The 18,686-nt window shown below is 37.8% G+C and overlaps 5 protein-coding genes across 5 annotated transcripts in view; 3 read left to right on the forward strand and 2 right to left on the reverse strand.

Moving 5' to 3' along the window:
• The window catches only part of LOC112024272 (UDP-glycosyltransferase 88A1), an 8,778-nt gene extending 7,827 nt beyond the window's left edge, over positions 1 to 951 (forward strand). Inside the window, exon 3 of the mRNA XM_065769162.1 lies at positions 5 to 951. Coding sequence (XP_065625234.1) covers positions 5 to 951 — 947 coding nt within the window. The remainder of the gene's footprint in view (positions 1 to 4) is intronic.
• Positions 952 to 1,286: 335 nt separating this feature from the next.
• Positions 1,287 to 1,631, forward strand: LOC111988382 (UDP-glycosyltransferase 88A1). The gene has a single exon (XM_024020171.2). The coding sequence runs from the start codon at positions 1,287 to 1,289 to the stop codon at positions 1,629 to 1,631; it is 345 nt and encodes a 114-aa protein (XP_023875939.2).
• Positions 1,632 to 2,959: 1,328 nt separating this feature from the next.
• LOC111988377 (uncharacterized) lies at positions 2,960 to 4,219 on the reverse strand. The gene is made up of 2 exons (XM_024020166.1): positions 4,032 to 4,219; positions 2,960 to 3,593 (listed from the first exon to the last, which is right to left on the reverse strand). The coding sequence occupies exons 1-2, from the start codon at positions 4,217 to 4,219 to the stop codon at positions 2,960 to 2,962; spliced, it is 822 nt and encodes a 273-aa protein (XP_023875934.1).
• Positions 4,220 to 4,807: 588 nt separating this feature from the next.
• Positions 4,808 to 5,233, reverse strand: LOC136065651 (uncharacterized). Its single transcript, XM_065769163.1, has one exon. The coding sequence runs from the start codon at positions 5,231 to 5,233 to the stop codon at positions 4,808 to 4,810; it is 426 nt and encodes a 141-aa protein (XP_065625235.1).
• Positions 5,234 to 9,371: 4,138 nt separating this feature from the next.
• Positions 9,372 to 9,849, forward strand: LOC111988376 (uncharacterized; the record flags this gene model as incomplete). Its single annotated transcript, XM_024020165.2, has 1 exon — positions 9,372 to 9,849. A coding segment is annotated over exon 1 (478 nt), but the record flags the coding sequence as incomplete, so codon positions are not given.
• Between the last annotated feature and the right edge of the window lie 8,837 nt (positions 9,850 to 18,686).

An 18,686-nucleotide genomic window follows, 5' to 3' on the forward strand; every position in this document is an offset into this window, starting at 1 on the left:
AAAGACCTCAACACCCTCCTTAACATTCCTGGACTACCACCATTATTACCATCTTCGGATTTGGCAAAACTATTAGTCGACCGTAATGACAAGGCTTACGAGTGCTTTCTAGACGGCACTATCAGCTTGGTTAAGTCAGCAGGAATAATTGTGAACACGTTTGAATCGTTGGAACCAAAAGCTATTCAAGCAGTATCAAATGGCCTATGTGTCCCGGACGGTCCCACGCCACGTGTTTACTACATAGGACCATTGATAGCAACTTACAATGTAAGAAGTGATCACAATGAAGGTGAAGCCATGCCCGAGTGCTTAACGTGGCTTGACTCGCAAACCAGTCAAAGCGTTGTGTTTTTATGCTTTGGAAGTTTGGGTTTGTTCTCAATAGAACAGTTGAATGAAATGGCTTTAGGGTTGGAAAGGAGTGGCCAAAGGTTCTTGTGGGTGGTACGAAATCCACCCAGTAAGAAGCATAGCTTGGCTGTCACAGTTCAGCCTGACCCAGATTTAGATTCTTTGCTTCCAAAGGGTTTTTTGGACCGTACCAAGGAGAGGGGCTTGGTAGTGAAGTCATGGGCACCACAACTGGCTGTGTTGAATCATGACTCGGTGGGTGGGTTTGTGACTCATTGTGGGTGGAACTCGGTGTTGGAAGCTGTGTGTGCGGGGGTGCCAATGGTGGCGTGGCCTCTTTACGCTGAGCAAAGGTTCAACAGGGTGGTGTTAGTGGAAGATGTGAAGATTGCTTTGTCGATGGAGGAGTCAGAGGATGGGTTTGTGAGTGCAACAGAGGTGGAGAAGCGAGTTAGAGAGTTGATGGACTCGGAAAGTGGTAACTTGATCAGGGAACGAACAGTTGCTATGAAAGATGGAGCTAAGGCTGCACTGAGTGAGGGAGGGTCATCTCATGTTGCATTAACCAAACTTGTTCAGTCGTGGAAGTGGCAATGAGTTGAATTTGGCAATGAGCCACCATTCATGTGAGAGAAATAAGTATGTATTTATGGTATTCCGGAATTACCTAATAATTTTTCAGAGAAATTATTGCGTACTCCCTCTTTTTACATAAATGGTAGATCCCATTAATTAAATTCATGATGAAACCTATTATTCATGTGAGAGGAAAGAGTACGCATTTATGTTACATCGGAAGTATCTAATAATTTTCCTTAGGAGAATGATAAAATAATAAATGTTATTGACAGTTTTTTATATTTCTTATAAATGTGGTCTTAAAACTTTTCTATTATGATTTATTAATGATTGTCCTAAGTTTATCTATTAACATGATCCAAAGGTTTGTGACTCATTGTGGGTGGAACTCGGTGTTGGAAGCTGTGTGTGCGGGGGTGCCAATGGTGGCGTGGCCTCTTTACGCTGAGCAAAGGTTCAACAGGGTGGTGTTAGTGGAAGATGTGAAGATTGCTTTGTCGATGGAGGAGTCAGAGGATGGGTTTGTGAGTGCAACAGAGGTGGAGAAGCGAGTTAGAGAGTTGATGGACTCGGAAAGTGGTAACTTGATCAGGGAACGAACAGTTGCTATGAAAGATGGAGCTAAGGCTGCACTGAGTGAGGGAGGGTCATCTCATGTTGCATTAACCAAACTTGTTCAGTCGTGGAAGTGGCAATGAGTTGAATTTGGCAATGAGCCACCATTCATGTGAGAGAAATAAGTATGTATTTATGGTATTCCGGAATTACCTAATAATTTTTCAGAGAAATTATTGCGTACTCCCTCTTTTTACATAAATGGTAGATCCCATTAATTAAATTCATGATGAAACCTATTATTCATGTGAGAGGAAAGAGTACGCATTTATGTTACATCGGAAGTATCTAATAATTTTCCTTAGGAGAATGATAAAATAATAAATGTTATTGACAGTTTTTTATATTTCTTATAAATGTGGTCTTAAAACTTTTCTATTATGATTTATTAATGATTGTCCTAAGTTTATCTATTAACATGATCCAAACTTATTATATACAGTAAATGCATACAAGTGTTAAATTACACTGAGTTTCAATGTTAATAAACGCTAGTGTGGATGCACTAAAATGTGTAATAAACACTACTCTATTTCTCTTCCTTGTTTCTGAAGTGGTTTGGATTGGTTGGATGTTGTCTACTACTACAACCACATGAATAACAGTATAGCACAAAAGATTATTTAAAGCTATGGGAGCTAATACAATCATTCGCGCCATCACATTAATGTTTCATTAAATTCAAATTTCTTGATACAAGATAGAATTTCTACTATAACCTAATTTGAGTGTATGTATGTGTAAAACTCCCTTCTGGAGACTTGAACTCCGACCCTTGCTCCCAACACCCCACAAGCATTTATACTTGTAGAGTAACCACCGCACTAAGGGTGCGCGGTAGTCATTAAATTCAAATTTCATTTTGGAATATTACGTAAAACTAATTAACTAGGAAACCAACCATATACCATTGGCAAGTTTTATATCTCTAGTTTCTAATGCATCAAATGTTGTGCAATTTGGAGATTTCTAGAGAGAGCTATGATCAAATATCAACCATATACCATTGACAAGTTTTATATCTCTAGTTTCTAACGCATCAAATGTTGTGCAATTTGGAGATTTCTAGAGGGAGCTATGATAATTTATTTCAAACTGATTCAGGTAAAATCAAAATCTACTTGGAAAAAAAAGGATATTGAATTCTCTTCTAGCTTGGCAGTGACTCCCACACTCACATCCAAGCCCTTTTTGAACAAAACCTCCATAGTGACCGTGGTCAAACCAAGATGAAAATAAAATATATTGTGAAAATATTGTGCTTAGACTTATAAATTAACCAATGTTTGAAATGGTAAAAATAATTAAACATGGCATATTGGACTATATTGGATCCGGTGAAACATAAATTGGAACTGTTGAGAGTAGACAAAAGATTTTTTTTTTTTTAATGGGAACCACACAAACTATATTATTCATGATTGTAAATAGAGCGTACATCCTGCATGCATGCACGCACAATACAACCAGGGCATTCCTCAAGCCAAACTAGAAAGTCCTCTACGTTCACTACATGTTGGGCCAGAGCATGGGCCGGGGCATTTCCTTGTCTTTTGGTGTGTGAAAAGGCAAAGGTGCGAAAGCCTTGAACACTTTGGAGTATTCCTTTGACCACATTCTGAACAGATGGGTCAATTTTGTTCAGTCCATGAATCGCGTTGTTGAGCACTAATGAATCACCCTCAAACAGCACATCCCTAATCCCGACCTCCCTTGCGAACATGATGCCCACCTCCATGGTCTTTGCCTCGGTCTCCAATGGCCCCAACGGCGTGTATAGTTTTCGACAAAGCGTCGCTATCAACTGTCCTTCTTCATCCCTTATGACCACTCCCATGGCTGCCAGCTTCCGTTTAGAGAACACGGCCCCATCAACATTCACTTTGTAGCATCCCGATGGAGGAAGGGTCCACTTTACTAGTTGGTTCTGAACTGCGGTGGTAGCTGGATGTTCGTTTGCTATCTGAAATTGCTCCAACAGTCTAAGAGAGCTTCTTGACACTGCCAGTCCACTCCGCTGCTTGCCGCTATGTCTTGCTTCATTCCTATTTTTCCATATACCCCAACAAAATCATGACTATCCACTCCAAGAGCCCTGGCCGTGCCTCCTCCCACTTTTGAAGAAACCATATCATGTCCATATAATCCCACGAGGGTTGAATTTCAAAAGGGAATGAGAGTTTGCACAAGGACCACACCTCTTTTGCATAGTCACAAAACCAAAATAAATGGCTTATGGTCTCCACCTGCTTCCCACAAACCTTGCAATTGCTGTCTTTTGTGGTGTTTTTCTACCATAAATTTTCTTTCTAGCTAGGATATTTCTACAAGCTTTCCATGCAAAGTGCTTGACCTTGTTCGGCACATTCAATTGCCACAAACTCTTCTAGGTCTGCTTCATAAGTGACTGGTTTGATCCTTCTGCCATCATATTATCTCATTGTTCTGCATGTGCTAGCCTATATGCACTTTTAACTGTGAACCTACCATTCTTGGTTTCAGCCCATACCACTCTATTCCTTGCGCCAATGACACTCAATGGAATGCCTAAGATAGCATCTGTATCCTGTGGTAGAAAGCGAAGGTTGACTAACTCCCTTTTCCACTCCTTGCTATCTTCATCAATGAGATCACTGACCCACAGTATTTGCCTCGATAACCTCTCCGGCATAATAGCCTTATATGTTCGTGGGCTTGGGATCCATTTGTCCTTCTAGACCTTAATCTGTTTACCATCTCCCACTTGCCAACAAATACCCCGACACACTAGTGGCTGTGCTGCCATAATGCTCCTCCATACATATGAGGGTTGGCGTCCTATGTCTGCATCCACAAACTTACAGCTCGGGAAATATTTTGCCTTGTAAACTCGATAAAACAAGGAGGAGGAATTTGTTTGGAGTCTCCACCCTTGTTTTGCCAGAAGATCCCGGTTGAAAAGTCGCAAGTCTCGAAATCCCATACCACCTCTCTTTTTCGGTAGGCACATTTTCTCCCAACTCAGCCAGGCTAATTTCCTTTCGTCCTTTACTTGTCCCTACCAGAATTGCCTCACCATAACAGTCAACTTGTCACATAGTGTATTAGGGAACTCACAGCTCGGGAAATATTTTGCCTTGTAAACCCGATAAAACAGGGAGGAGGAATTTGTTTGGAGTCTCCACCCCTATTTTGCCAGAAGAGCCAGGTTGAAAAGTCGTAAGTCTAGGAATCCCATACCACCTCTCTCTTTCAGTAGGCACATCTTTTCCCAACTCAGCTAGGCTAATTTCCTTTCATCCTTTACTTGTCCCCACCAAAATTGCCTCACCATGCCAGTCAACTTGTCACATAGTGTATTAGGGAGCTTAAAGCAGCTCAATGTATATGAGGGCACTGCTTGTGCTACCGCCTTAATCAGAACATCCTTTTCGGCATTGGACAATAATTTTTCCTTCCACCCTATAAGCTTGTTTGCCACCCTTTGCTTCAACTGTGCAAATGTGTTTCTCTTTGATTTCCCCACCAATGAGGGCAAACCTAGATAAGACTCATGTGGTTTGATGATTTGTGCACCAAACGGTGCTTTTATTGCATCCCTTGTATCCTGGTCTGTGTTGTGGCTAAAGAAGAGGGACGTCTTGTTTCTGTTAAGTTGTTGACCCGAGGACTCCTCATAAACTTTGAGCACCCACTGTATTTCCATACCCTCCCTAACAGTGGCCCTTCCGAATATCAAACTATCATAGGAGAAAAATAGATGGGATATGGTGGGTCCCCTAGCCAAGGTAGCCACACCTTTGAGGGCCTTGTTCTAGACAACCTTGTGCAACAATGCGGATAGCCCTTTAGCACAAATGAGGAATAAGTAAGGCGATAAAGGGTCCCCTTGCCTCAGCCCACGAGTTGGAATAATGTGGCCACAAGGCTGGCCGTTAATTCGAATTGCATAAGAAACAGACAAGACACATCTCATCACTAAGCTTATCCACCTATCATGAAAGCCTAGTTTCCCCATTATTTTTTGTAGACATCCCCACTCCACCCTGTCGTATGCCTTGCTTATGTCTAGTTTTAGGGCCATTTCTCCTGTTCTGCCCTTCTTCTTCCTGTTGATGTGGTTCATTAGTTCATGAGTCACCAAGACATTATCAGTGATGAGCCTCTCTTATATGAAAGCACTCTGGTTTTCGCAAATAATGTCCTGCAAAACCAATTTAAGGTGGTTGGCCACTGCCTTGGATGCAAGCTTGTAAGCCACGTTGCAAAGACTGATTGGTTTGTAATCCGACACTCTTTCCAAGTTCTTCGTTTTAGGAATCAATACAATGTGCATTTCGTGGAACTTAGGAGGGGCTACACCATTGTTAAGAAAGTCTAACACAGTTTTTATAATAATAGCAGTCATATTAGGCCAAAAATGCTAGTAAAAAATGGGAGGCATACCGTTCGGTCTAGGCGCTTTCAACGGGTGCATATGCTTCAGTGCTTTTTCCACATCCTAAGCATGAAAGTCCTACAAGAGAAGGCTGTTCATTCTATTTGTCACCTTACCCTGGATAGCCTCAATCAGCTCTGCACTGACACCTGCTTGGGATAAGGAAAACAGCTATGTAAAATACTTCACAAAAGTTCTGCCCATGATTTCCTCATCCTCTTGCTGGACGTTATTTGAATCCTTGATCCATGTGATGGTGTTCTGTTGTTGTCTATTAGAAGCCTTGGTGTGAAAAAAGGAAGTGTTGTGGTCTGCTGACTTTAGCCAACAATTCCTTGATCTTTGCTACCACATATCCTTTTCCACCAAGGGCATTCTATTTAACTCTAGCTTTGTTTCCTGGATCTCATCCAACACGTTGTTGTTATTCTGCCTACACTCCAGGCCTTGAAGCTTTTCTTGAAGTCTTGCTATTGTCCTGCCCACATGCCTAAAGGTATTCCTATTCCATGCCGTCAGAGACTTTCTACACTCCTCCAAACATTGAGCGAACGGATGTTCACCCCCATAATCATTGCTTGGTCCCATGCCTCAAACATTATCTCCTTACTCCCTTCATCCCTCAACCACATTGATTCAAAACTGAAAAGTTTCATTCTTCGAGTTCTTTTCTTTCTATCAGTAGGAGCCTTCACCGCCAACATGCAATGATTCAAGGTGGAAGCTGCAACATGGTGTAGCCTCATCTTAGGGAATGTACTAGCCCAATTTGGTATCAGTAGGAGCCTTCACCACCAACATGCAATGATTTGAGGTGGAAGCTGCAACATGGTGTAGCCTCATCTTAGGGAATGTACTAGCCCAATTTGGGGATACCAAAGCTTTGTCAAGTCCCTCCCTAACCCATCCACGGGAACCAAGTCTCCTACACCACGTGAAGTCTGACCCTGTGTAGCCTATATCTCTAAGGTTGCATCGATCGACCGCTTTGTAAAAGTTCTTCATTTGCCACTCTAGGCAGTCATTACCACCCTCCTTCTCCCTTGCATCCATTATCTCATTAAAGTCACTAATATAGATCCATGGCAGGGTGCTTCGAGTGCTTAGCTCTTCAAGTAATCTCAAAGACTCCTCATGCTTATTAGTTTCAGGGTGTTCATAGAAACCTGTGAATCTTCACTATTTCATACTCTGTTCTTTAGTAACAATTGCATCAATATGTCGGGGTGAAAAGGTTTGGACATCCACTTTCATGGAGCTTTTCCATAGGAGTGCAAGACCCCCTCCACGCCGAACACTAGGTAGTAGGTACTACCAGACCTTGTTGCTGTTTTAGTTTGCGCTTAATAACTGCCATCTCAGACACAACAAACTTAATTTCCATAAGGAAGACCAAGGTGGGATCTTCCTCCAAAACTATCTTTTGGAGAGCTTTCACTGTACAGGGGTTCCCATGCTCCTGACAATTCCAACATATTGTACTCATTGCTCCCGGCGTAGCTGCCTTGCAGCCAACGCCGATCCTAGGTGTTGTGCCATGATTTTTCCCAGAGCCATGACTTCTCCATCCAGTTTCATTTTCTTACCATTTTTGTCATTCATTGATATCTCCTCCAATGGTGTCCGTTCCTTCCTTTTTGTTCCTACGTCGTTTGCTTCAACCTTCATCAACGTAACGTTCTCTTTTTCCTTCCCATGCGAAAGCCATTGTCATCCTCGTCCACCCTTTCCACCTTCCCCAAGGTCCCACCAATCTAATGTCCTATATCTTTCGTTTGACATATGGTAGGGAGGCCATGGATTTGTACCCAAAAGGTTGCTCTGTTAAGCTTCACTTTCGTTACCGCTACCCCTGCGTCCAGTTTGTGGAGAATCGGTAGATACTTGCCGAAGGACCACAGACCCAATAGAAGTACCTTGTCGAGATCCTACTTTTGACTAAAGCAAAGGATGACCTTGTTATCGCCCATATCGTATACCTCGAAGTTATCCTCTGTTCTCCACACCGTTTTCAGAACTCTCGCCGCACACTCCAAGTTCACTCTTCTCTTCGTGCAAAACTTTCCTGCCAGTACACATCCATGCATTCTCACGGTCGGTGCAAGGTCCACCTTATTCCCTTCCCTTTCTAATAGTTTCAGGCCTGCACATTGGTTTGTGATCTCCTCCATATGGTTGGTGTTATGAGGGAGACAACGCTGATTGAAACGAGTTCTACCGCTGGAAAACGGAGAAAGGATGTTTGCCTCAAATGGCAAGCCTAGGTTTCACCTCAAGGTTTTTTCGCGGACAACCTAGAGAGAAAAAAAGATAACATGCATATACTTATGTAGATGACAAAAGATTTTTAAATCATGGTAACAGTCAAACCCATCACACCTATAAGGGGATTTTTTTTTTTCTTCTTTCTTTTCTTTTTTGGTAAAACACAAGGACTGTTATATCCTATTCACTTTTTGTTTTACACTATTCCCTTTTTAATATAAACTATTTACTTATCATGGGTGATGGACATAAATCCATCACATTAAATGGGTGCAACAACTTTAGGGAATCTTGCCCCCTATGTAGGTACTTCATCAATTCATCTTCCGCCTCTATATATATGTGCCTTCGCTTTCATTGTAATGTACTGAGGAAATTAGAGAGACATTGAGAGTAAAAGAGAGATATAGTTTCATAAATAATATGTTGTGGTGGATGACTAATAAATAAGAAGCAATTTAGATATAATATCATCCTCGTATTTTATTCTCATGCCTATATATATATTTCCTCCATATCACAACACGTTATCGGCATGATGCTCTAGTCAGATTCAAAGGAGTTATCATCATTTTGCCTTTTGAAAAAGGTTATTCCTATGACTCCCTTCCTGCATTCAATATATATTAATATATGGCATAAGTTTACTTCACTTCTAGACTAAACATTGCATTACTAAATTAATATTTTGCATGTTATAATTGCTTATTTATTGTGGTTATTAATATTATCTCTATTATATATAAACTAGTGTATAATTCGTGTATATGCACGGTACAATTAAAAACAATACAATTACACATATATGGATTCAAATTATACCTTGTTTAAATCATAGATATATACATGAGTTTTACTCTTTCTTACTTCTTTATTTATTTTATTTTATTTTATTTTTTGGATATACACATGAGTTTTCTATTTTTTATTGGGCTTTTATTTTTTATTTTTTTATGGTTTATTTATATTAAACTCTTCGTCTTTAACATAACATTAACTCATCTAGAAATTAAAAAATATATATATTTATAAATAGGACACGTGGCGCAAAATTAGACAACAATTAGAATTCAATTTGAAATCTTTTTGGATTTTCTCTCAGCTTTACCTATTAATATACATATATATATATATATAGATTATGTCAAACCTAACAAAACTTGAGTTTGCTGCCCTTGACATATCGGGCAAGAATTATCTATCATGGATCCTTGATGTTGAGATCCATTTAGAGGCAAGGGCTCTTGCAGAGACCATTAAAGATGACAATGAAGAATCCCCACAAAATCAAGCAAAGACAATGATTTTCATTCGCCATCATCTACATGAGGAATTAAAAATTGAGTACCTCACAGAAAAAGATCTCTTAACCCTGCGGAAAAAACTGAAGGAGAGATATGAGAACCACAAAAGTGTAATCCTCCCAAAAGCTCATTATGAATGGATGCACCTAAGGTTGCAAGATTTCAAAAGTGTAAGTGAGTATAATTCAACACTATCTAAGATTACCTCACAATTGAAATTATGTGGTGAACACGTAACTAAGGAAGACATGTCAGAGAAAACATTGACTAAATTTCATGCCTCAAATATGCTCTTGCAACAGCAATATCGAGAGTGTAAGTTCGAAAAATATTCGAAATTTCATGTCTTCTAGTGGCTGAACAAAAGAATGAGTTTCTATTAAGAAATCACTAGTCTCGCCCAACTGGCTCCACGCCAGTCCCTAAAGTGAATGGAATATCATTTTAAAGAAATGGAGGAAATAGAGATTGTGGGCGTGGATGTGGTAAAAACACCCAAAACAGGGGGAGACATGCTCATAATCCTTCAAACGGGCAAAACACACCTTATAACAAAAGGCTGAATCAAAATGAGATAAAACAACATGAAAATGGCAGGGATTTACAATACAAATCTCAAAAGGGCCATGAAAATAAATGTTATAGGTGTGGCATAAAAGGGCATTGCCACGTACATGTCGTACGCCTAAGCATTTGGTAGACTTGTACCAAGCCTCATTGAAAGAGAAAGGAAAAAGAGTTAAAGTGAACCTTGTTGAACTTGGTGATGTAGAAGATTACCTTGATGCCTTAGATGGAGTAAATATATATTATATAACATATGATTATATTATTAATGCAAATGATTGTTGGATTGTATTTAAAATTTACTTTAGACTATGAAAAAGTTTATAGATACAATTTTTGTGTCATATTCTTACCACAACCTTGATATATATGATTGTGAATGGTAAATAAAAAATTGTAAATTCATATACAAGTAATGGTTAATGAAAAGTAGTCCTACATATCATCAAATTGTAACCACAAAAAAAAAAAAAAAAAAAAAAAGTAACAAAAGTTGTGGTGGTAGAAAAATGTTAGACTATTGTTGATTGTCAGAGAAAAAAAATGTTGATTAATCGTTGTTGATACTCATTTTGAGGCCCAATAGCAAGAAGAAGCCTAACAATATAGGCAAAGAAGAGTTAGTGGATGACTAGAAAATCATTAAGCCTCAATGGTAGGAATAATAGTTCACAGGCCCATAAAGAACACAAGTGGGCCTTGAGGAAAGTAGACGAGCCTAAAGAGCCGGGGAGAGAGATACTAAATCCATGGGCATTATGTGATGTAGCAAAGTAAAAATGAGTCACAGTATGCCCGAAGTAATGAAGTAAGAAAGTAGGGGATTGATAGGAAGCCCATGAGCCCAAGGGTGAAAAATAAGGTAATTGGGTTAAGGAAACCCAAATGAGTTAGTAAAAGCTCATGGGTATGCAGAATTAGAAAATGGGCCAAGGATACCAAGAAAAGCAAATGGGTCAAGAAAGCCCAAAGTAGTATGAGTATAAAATCAATATGACCATATTGAGTCATTGTGAGGAGAATAAGCAGCAAACCCAAAGAGGCCCAACATGCACAGGTCAAATAACACCACAGCAGGAATAAATGGTATGTCAGATAGTGGCAACAAGATTACGTAAGAGCAACGAATGGGCTCAAGAAGAGAAAGCCCACAACCTGGCAAGGCCCAGCCTTTGAAAAAAGCAAGCTATAAGGAATGAGAAATCAGAAAGCAGTTCACGCCATAATGAGTCAAGGATAAATGACAAAATGGATAGACGAGTCTCCAGACCATGGCAAAAGCATAAAGCAACGAACAAGTTTTGGACGTACTTAGGAGTGAGCACGTGCAAAGCCTAGACATCACCAGCTTGTACCCAGCCAATACAGGAAGTGGTGGTCATGGGTTAGAGTAAGAAAGGTATGGTTTGGCGGTAGGGAGAGGGAAAGCCTATCTAGGGTTCCCGTTCAGGTTCTTTTGGAAAAATGTTTCTACTGAGATGACATACTACCAAAAGAAGCAAGGATGAGCTAGAACCACTAGGTGCATGTCATGAGAGATAGAAGAGAAACACCCACACCGTGGCGGATAAGGATGCCACTATGAGCAAGCAAACAAAATAACATTGCTTTGGTAATGGAGAGGTGCAGCCAGCACAAGTAAGCAGGGTGGCTGGATAGTTGACGAATCAGTGGTGGTTGGCAAGGACATCCAGACTAGACAAAGTTAGTTAAAGGCTAAAATGGTAAAAGCCAGTCACAACAAGTAGTATATAAAGGACCCTTGCTGTGCACAAAGGAAAAGTAACAATTACCGAGAGAGAATCATAGTATCACCTTCATCATAGAACTAAAAGTGCTAAGAAAGAAAGAGTGAGAGTGAGGAAAGAGCAAAAGTAACAAAAAAAGAGAGAAAGAAAAGAAAAAAGAGAGCATAGAACGGCAAACATGCACCAATAGGCTAGTCCCTTCTCTCCCTCTAAAAGCCTACCTTCTGTTAAGGAAAAGGGACTTGTTCGGGCACAAGCCATTCAGGCCCATCCCTTCAAGTAGATAATCTCCATGGCAGGATCATCCTGTGAGGTTACCACGTTAAAGGAATGGCTCCCCCTTGGCCTTAGCCTTGTAGCATGATCAAATGAGGCAAACTGATCTTTTACTCTTTGATTTATCACTAATCATTATCGCTTCTCATCTAATCCTTGCAACTTCATTTAGAATGTGTTTCTCTCCCTGTTTTTGACTAAGGATTTCTTGCTCGTCTCGCCTAACAGTGATATGTTTCTTCTATTATTGCTTTATCATATTTGTTTGCCGAAACTCTTCTATAGCAACGTCACCTATCGTGGGCACGTGACTGAAGTTTCGGCAAATGGGCATAGTTGTACATAAGTCGGACCAAGGTGAGTTGTAATTGTCTCATTTTTTATGTGGTCCCTTCAAAAACATATTCTTAGCCCTACCACTTTTCGCCTTTCTGATGAAAGGAAAGGAAGAGGAGGAGAGAGAAATGTCTAATGGGCTTTGGAGAGAGAAGAGGATGATTTTGATTTTAACTTGTCTTAACCGTTTGACACAGGAGGAGAGGGATAGAGAGAAACGTTAAGTTAACAGAGAATTAAACCACAAATAAGTCATGTGCCTTGTACATGATTTATGGATTTGTGTCACTTTAGTCTTTTGTCACTATTCTTTTATGCTGTAACTCCTACGACTATGTTGCAGGAAATCTTTGTCTTTATACTTAATTTGTTTTATTTTTTGTTTTATTATTATTATTTTTTAGAGACAACAATTCCACACTCATATTTACAACGTTAATAAAGATCAACTTGTTCATAATTACCATAGTGATCAATGTGCAAGTGATGATATCAACAACTCCTTTGCTGCCACGTTCTCATACTCATATGATTTTCCTTTAGATTGCAACAAGGAGTAGTGTTGCAATCTAAGCTGCCTTCTTAAATCTCTTAATGAGAAGATATGTGCTTCAACTGTACTCTCATCATCTATTTTGGTAGGGCAAAAATGGAAGTAGAAACCCGACCATCTCCGGTATGTTTGCTTCCACTGTAGACTTGCTCCAACTTCATCCCATAGCCATCTCTGCCGTTAGCATAAGGGTAGCCGTCAGCCTTGTCTCACCTCTAGAGGAGCTTCCCTCCTGCGTTTAACTTCCTAAAGCGCTGTGTGATCAAGGATTTATCTCGTATCAAAAAAAAAAAAAAATATATATATATATATATTTATCAGTTTAATAAAAAATAAAAGAAATGTTAAAGAAAAGGCACTATAGCTGAGTTTTTTAACCATACACGTGTGTTGACTCTTTGGAAAGTGTAGCAAATGGTACAAGATTTTTTACTAGAAATGTTTGGTCACCGGCCTCTTGGAAAGTGGAGCAAATAGAACAATAATTTTTTATAGAAATCTGAATTTCTGTAGAGCACCTTACTTTAAACACCAGTCTGAATTAAGGAAAAGCTCACACTGGAGAGGAGAGACAGTTTGAGGAAGGCCAAACGAGTCTCATTTTTCGAAGGTGAATAAGAAGAGAGCACGGACACAGGAAAGAGAGAAGTTTATTAAAAAAAAAAAAGAAGGAATGAGCTAAGATTTAAAACTATTTTCCTTTTGATGAAAAGATTGCTAGAAACATCTTTCTTTTTCCTTGAATTTTATGAGAGAATTGTTAAATAACTGAACATAAATTTTAAACTGGAGGATTGGAGGGCTAAAAGTGTATATGCCTAAAAGAATTTACAATTTTTAGGATATTTCATGTATAGGTTTATATATTTCAATTTTTCAAAAATAAAAATTTGGAGGGCCAAGGCCTCTCTCAGCCCCAAAGCGCCACTGCATGCATTGCATAGATTAAATATTAGTACATATAAAAGCAAAGACCTCATATTGGAAAGTATGAGATTGTGCCATTTGACATAGTCCTTAAAATTTCTTTATTTAGTTTTCTATCTTAACAAAGTTTGGATTTATATTGAAGTATCAATTCATTGAATTAGCCAATTAGAGAGTAAATGCATATATTAATTATCTATTTTTATACATTAATTATTTATATTAAATATTTTATATGATTATTTTTATAAACTCTATATAGAAAATAATTTTTAATTGTAATAATAATAATAAATTTAGAATATGATATTCTAACTCATGTTTAGTTACTTTGACAAAAATTGTCACAAAAGCCATAAAAAAATTAAATATTTGTGAATTCACTAAAATTAATCTTAATCCTTTAAATTTCCTAACTGCTTTGTGTGTGTGCGCGCGCGTGTGTGTATGTGCTCACATGCGTGTATGTGTGTGTGGAACTACCTTTGTAGTATGTATTCTATGTAATTAGAAAGAAGCTAATAAAATAAATATGTTTATTTTGTTATATCAATTATTTTAAGCATAATAAAATTCTAATATCATTTTTCTAAGATTTATATGAGAAACAATTGATTTTTTTTTTTTTTTTTTGGTGAGAAACAATTGATTTGAAATATAGCATTTTTACTCAAATTTAGTTGTTTTTGCAACAATTGAAACTATGTCCAACAAAAAGGGGGAAAAATTTTAGTAACACAAAATCAAGAATGTAAAAAAAAATAAAAATAAAAAATAAAAAATTGAAGGGTATATGCATTTTTTAGTAGGCATGAAACATGCCTATCTATATTAGCTACTATATCACGCAATTTTCAATTTGTAAAACACATATATATATAGTATGATCAAATCATTATACTACTCTTAGTGTATTTCTATTTTGTCTATAGATTACAATTTTTTACAATGAAATTTATTGAAATATTTTTTTTATACATCGATAGTTAGGGGTGGGGATCTGAATCCTAAATGTTTCTAATGAAAATTGAGGTGTCAATCAGTTAAGTTATAAGATTTTTGGCAAAACTTATTGAAATATTGGAGAAAACTAATAATAAATTACACCGCACATTGTACGGGAACTCAACTAGTAATACTATTATGGCCAAAGCTTCGTTATTCTGGTGGTGTGGTATATCTTGATACGGGAGACAAGGATTCCCAACAAAAGGATATTCGTGAAGTAGAAAAACTAATTACTGAACATGGAGTTACAGAGGGGAACAAGGAACATGATAATTCTAGAAAATCAGTGGGTTGAAAATCTTCAGACTTCAACAATCTTGAGAATTGAATCCTGTAAAACCAAACTCAATCAGAGTAAAGACCGGTGGAGGCCGGCCTATAACCCTCCGATGATGAAGTTAGAAGGCTGGAGTAGAGAGGAAAAATATCTGTGTTTATTCCCTTCTTAAAATGAAAAAGTCAGAAATCCTTTTACCTCTACGCAGAATCGTGTTTATATAGTGTATGGAACGGTTATTTGCTCTGATAACCGTTCCTATTGTCGAGGAGTTCATCAAAATCGGAGGTAACTTCCATAACTTCCATAGAAGTTGCTTCATCTGAACCGGTGTCTCAATGTGAGCAATGGAGGTTTCGATTTATTGGTTAAGTCACGAATGCTTGGCCCGTCCATCCCTAACTAGGGGTGGACGTGCCTTAGCATTGCCACACCTTCCTCATCCGTCCTTTGGGACGGACGAGACCTTGTTCGTCCGTCCCAAAGGACGGAAGAGGCAACTTGGTTGGGCCATCTTTCTTTTTTCCGTAGACGAGCCATATGGACAATTTTTCAAGGTGGTATTTTATGGCATCATCAGAACATACTCTCAAACTTTCTAAGATATCTGAGATGTCTATTATGCTCACTGTTCAAACAATCGCTGCTCTCGTTGGTTTCTGCCTAACCACCCCATCTCCCTCAACTAAGGTTTTGTTGATTGTTGTGTTGGTTGTTTAGTTGGTGGCTTACCTTTGTGGCTTGACTAGCATGTTGCTTGAACATTGGAATCTAGGCACTACTCAAGCTTTTGCACCCATTGGATTTGCATTTACTACCTTAGGCTACATGTTGATGGTAGCCAGTGCATTAGTATCTTGTCATGATTATCATACTCCTTTTTGGTGTTGTCTGGATTATCTTCTTTCACCGCATTTGGTACCCACTCTTTATCAATGCATGCTTTTGGTTGGTCAACAATTGCCTGTTATCACGGTGATTAACCCAAACCTATTGCTAAACCTTTGTACCTTATTTGCATTTGCACCAAAAAAAAAAAAAAAACAAACAAACCCCGCAGTCCCTTTTCAAGCAAAAGCAGAGGCCAACAAATGGTCAATCCAGTTGCTTTATTTGATTGCTTTCATTAGGGCATTGGGCTTTTAGTTGTATGTAGTTATTGCTACAGAGTTGTTAAAGAAGAAAAAAAAAATATGGGGCTATGAATTTGTATTCGAATTAAAGGTGTGTGTAAGCCTTAGAATGTGTTTGTTTGTTCGTTTAGAATACTTAAACCAGCTTGTTTAACCTAATTAATTAACCAAGTTTATTATTAGATTTATTATTCAGATCTATGTTAAACAACAATAAATCATATCATGCTTGAATGCATAAAAGTAAATAACACCACAATATAATCACCAAGGAAAAACGATGAAACGAATCGTTTCATGGTAAAAACTTAGGGAGGATTTGACCTAGCTATCCTTAAAGTAAAGTAAATCCACTATTAGAGAATTGAAGTTTTTACAATCAGATTTAATCCTAAATCTATTGCTGCCTTATGTAGTAACTTACTGACACGATTACATGCAAACTCTAAATCAACGGACTCCTTCTCTTTTCGGATTTACACCAACACAAGCACCCTTGCTTGTGACTTTGAGATGCCACTCAAAGGTTTCAAATTACCATCAGTAATAATCTTGATGCAGCAACTATGTTCTACCAACACTTGATTATAGATCTTACTCCGGTAAATTTTTGTGTAGTTAAAAGGTACAAAACCTCTCAGATCTCATAAAGAGTAACATATAAGTCTTCCAAAAGTTTGAAAAACGTAGCTAGGGTTTTCCTTTTATATGTGGAGAAGTTGGAATGAAACCCTAAATGTTTTTGTGGGCTTGGGCCTGATTTAAAAATTCTATAGAATTCTGTTCCTGCAATTTTTGATCAGTCGAGCCTATTTCTCGATCGGTCAAGCAAGGCAAAAACTGTCTTCCTTTTTCTACAGTCAGCTAGCCTTAAAACTTGAAACCAACACTTTTAAGCATTGCCTTACACCTAGACTAGACATGTTTTGTTCTTGGTTTGCCAACACATTTAAAATATGATTCTAAACATTTAAACCTAAATTTTTAGAACCTAACGGTTTTAAAAGAAAAGTGAGCTCAATTTTGAATTGTTTTTCGGTTTATATACAGTTTACTTAATTGGTAATTGCATTTATAGATTTTCCTGTAAATTGTGTACCAAATTTCAAATTCACATAGCAATATAGTGTAGCAGGATGCTTCTCATCTTACCTGTTTAAAATTAAAATGGTGTCTTTAGCCCAAAAAAAAAAAAAAAAAAAGAATTGGTGTGGGAAATGCTTTACGACAGGAAGAATTTTGGTCTATTCGTTCCATTACGGTTCAATTCAGTCCATTAAGATCCACTTCGGTCCATTCAGTCCTTATGGTACACTTTGGTCCATTATGGTTTATTCGGTCCACGTTGGACCAATTCAGTTCATTATGATCCATTTCGGTCCATTTTGTCAATTATGGTCCACTTTGGTCCATTTCTCTCCACGTCAGTCCATATTGGTCCACTTCACTCCATTACAGTCCAATTCGGTCCATTCGGGACACTTTAATTCATTCAGTAAACTTCAGTCCACTTTGGTTCACGTTGGTTCATTCGATCCACTTTGATCTATTGGATCTACTTCGGTTCATTTCAATCAATTTTGTGAGTTTTAAATAAAGTCAACTTCATGAGTTTCTAGATCTATGATGTGGTAAATCTTGTAAAAAAAACAAAAAACTTGTCTCGTCTAGGATGAAGAGGATTATTTTTCAATTCATTACTGGTTTTTTTTTCCCTACCACATAATGGAGTATAATTCAATAGTTACAATGGAGTCTTGATATTTTGAGGATATCTCAATTGAAACGCCAAGAAGTATTTGTTGAGAAATAAGACAATTGGCAATGTAATCAAAATTTATCATTTTAATAAATTATAAATAAACAAAAATTGTGTATTTTTTCTAAAATATTAAAAGTTGATAGTACTATTAAAAAAAAGTATTATCAATTATATTACAAAAAGCTTGTAAGCAGATCTGGTATGTAATTATTATGGGCTTAATTAAGAGAAAGAAAAATAAGTAAATGATTGGAACAAAATTATCATTTGCTTAAGAAAATGGATGGAACAAAATTATCATTTGCTTAAGAAAATGGATGGGAATGGTTGCTTGTGATTTCAATGGTTATTGATTTCTATATCTACATTTACAAATTTGATTTATGAAGATGGAATCTAGGTATTGGTTATTTACATTCACGTACTTAAGGAGATCATGGCATGTCAGGCTTTCTGATGCTAGACGTCAAATTTGTTGTGATCGGGCTGCATTGCTCTTTGAATCTACTAGGAGATCAATGAAGTTCTTCACTAGTAATAGGAAAGATCATATAAAATCTTCAAA

Source organism: Quercus suber, unplaced genomic scaffold, assembly GCF_002906115.3.
Source record: "Quercus suber isolate HL8 unplaced genomic scaffold, Cork oak 2.0 scaffold_1069, whole genome shotgun sequence".
Classification (NCBI taxonomy): Eukaryota; Viridiplantae; Streptophyta; class Magnoliopsida; order Fagales; family Fagaceae; genus Quercus; species Quercus suber.

Bases quoted from the DNA above. Each gene is read 5' to 3' on its own strand.
- LOC136065651 (XM_065769163.1), bottom strand. From the start codon at position 5,233: ATGGAAATACAGTGGGTGCTCAAAGTTTATGAGGAGTCCTCGGGTCAA.
- LOC111988382 (XM_024020171.2), top strand. From the start codon at position 1,287: ATGATCCAAAGGTTTGTGACTCATTGTGGGTGGAACTCGGTGTTGGAA.
- LOC111988377 (XM_024020166.1), bottom strand. From the start codon at position 4,219: ATGCCGGAGAGGTTATCGAGGCAAATACTGTGGGTCAGTGATCTCATT. The intron at 3,594-4,031 runs GTTCACAGTTAA...ATGGAAAAATAG, and splicing joins GCTGAAACCAAGAATGGTAG to GAATGAAGCAAGACATAGCG.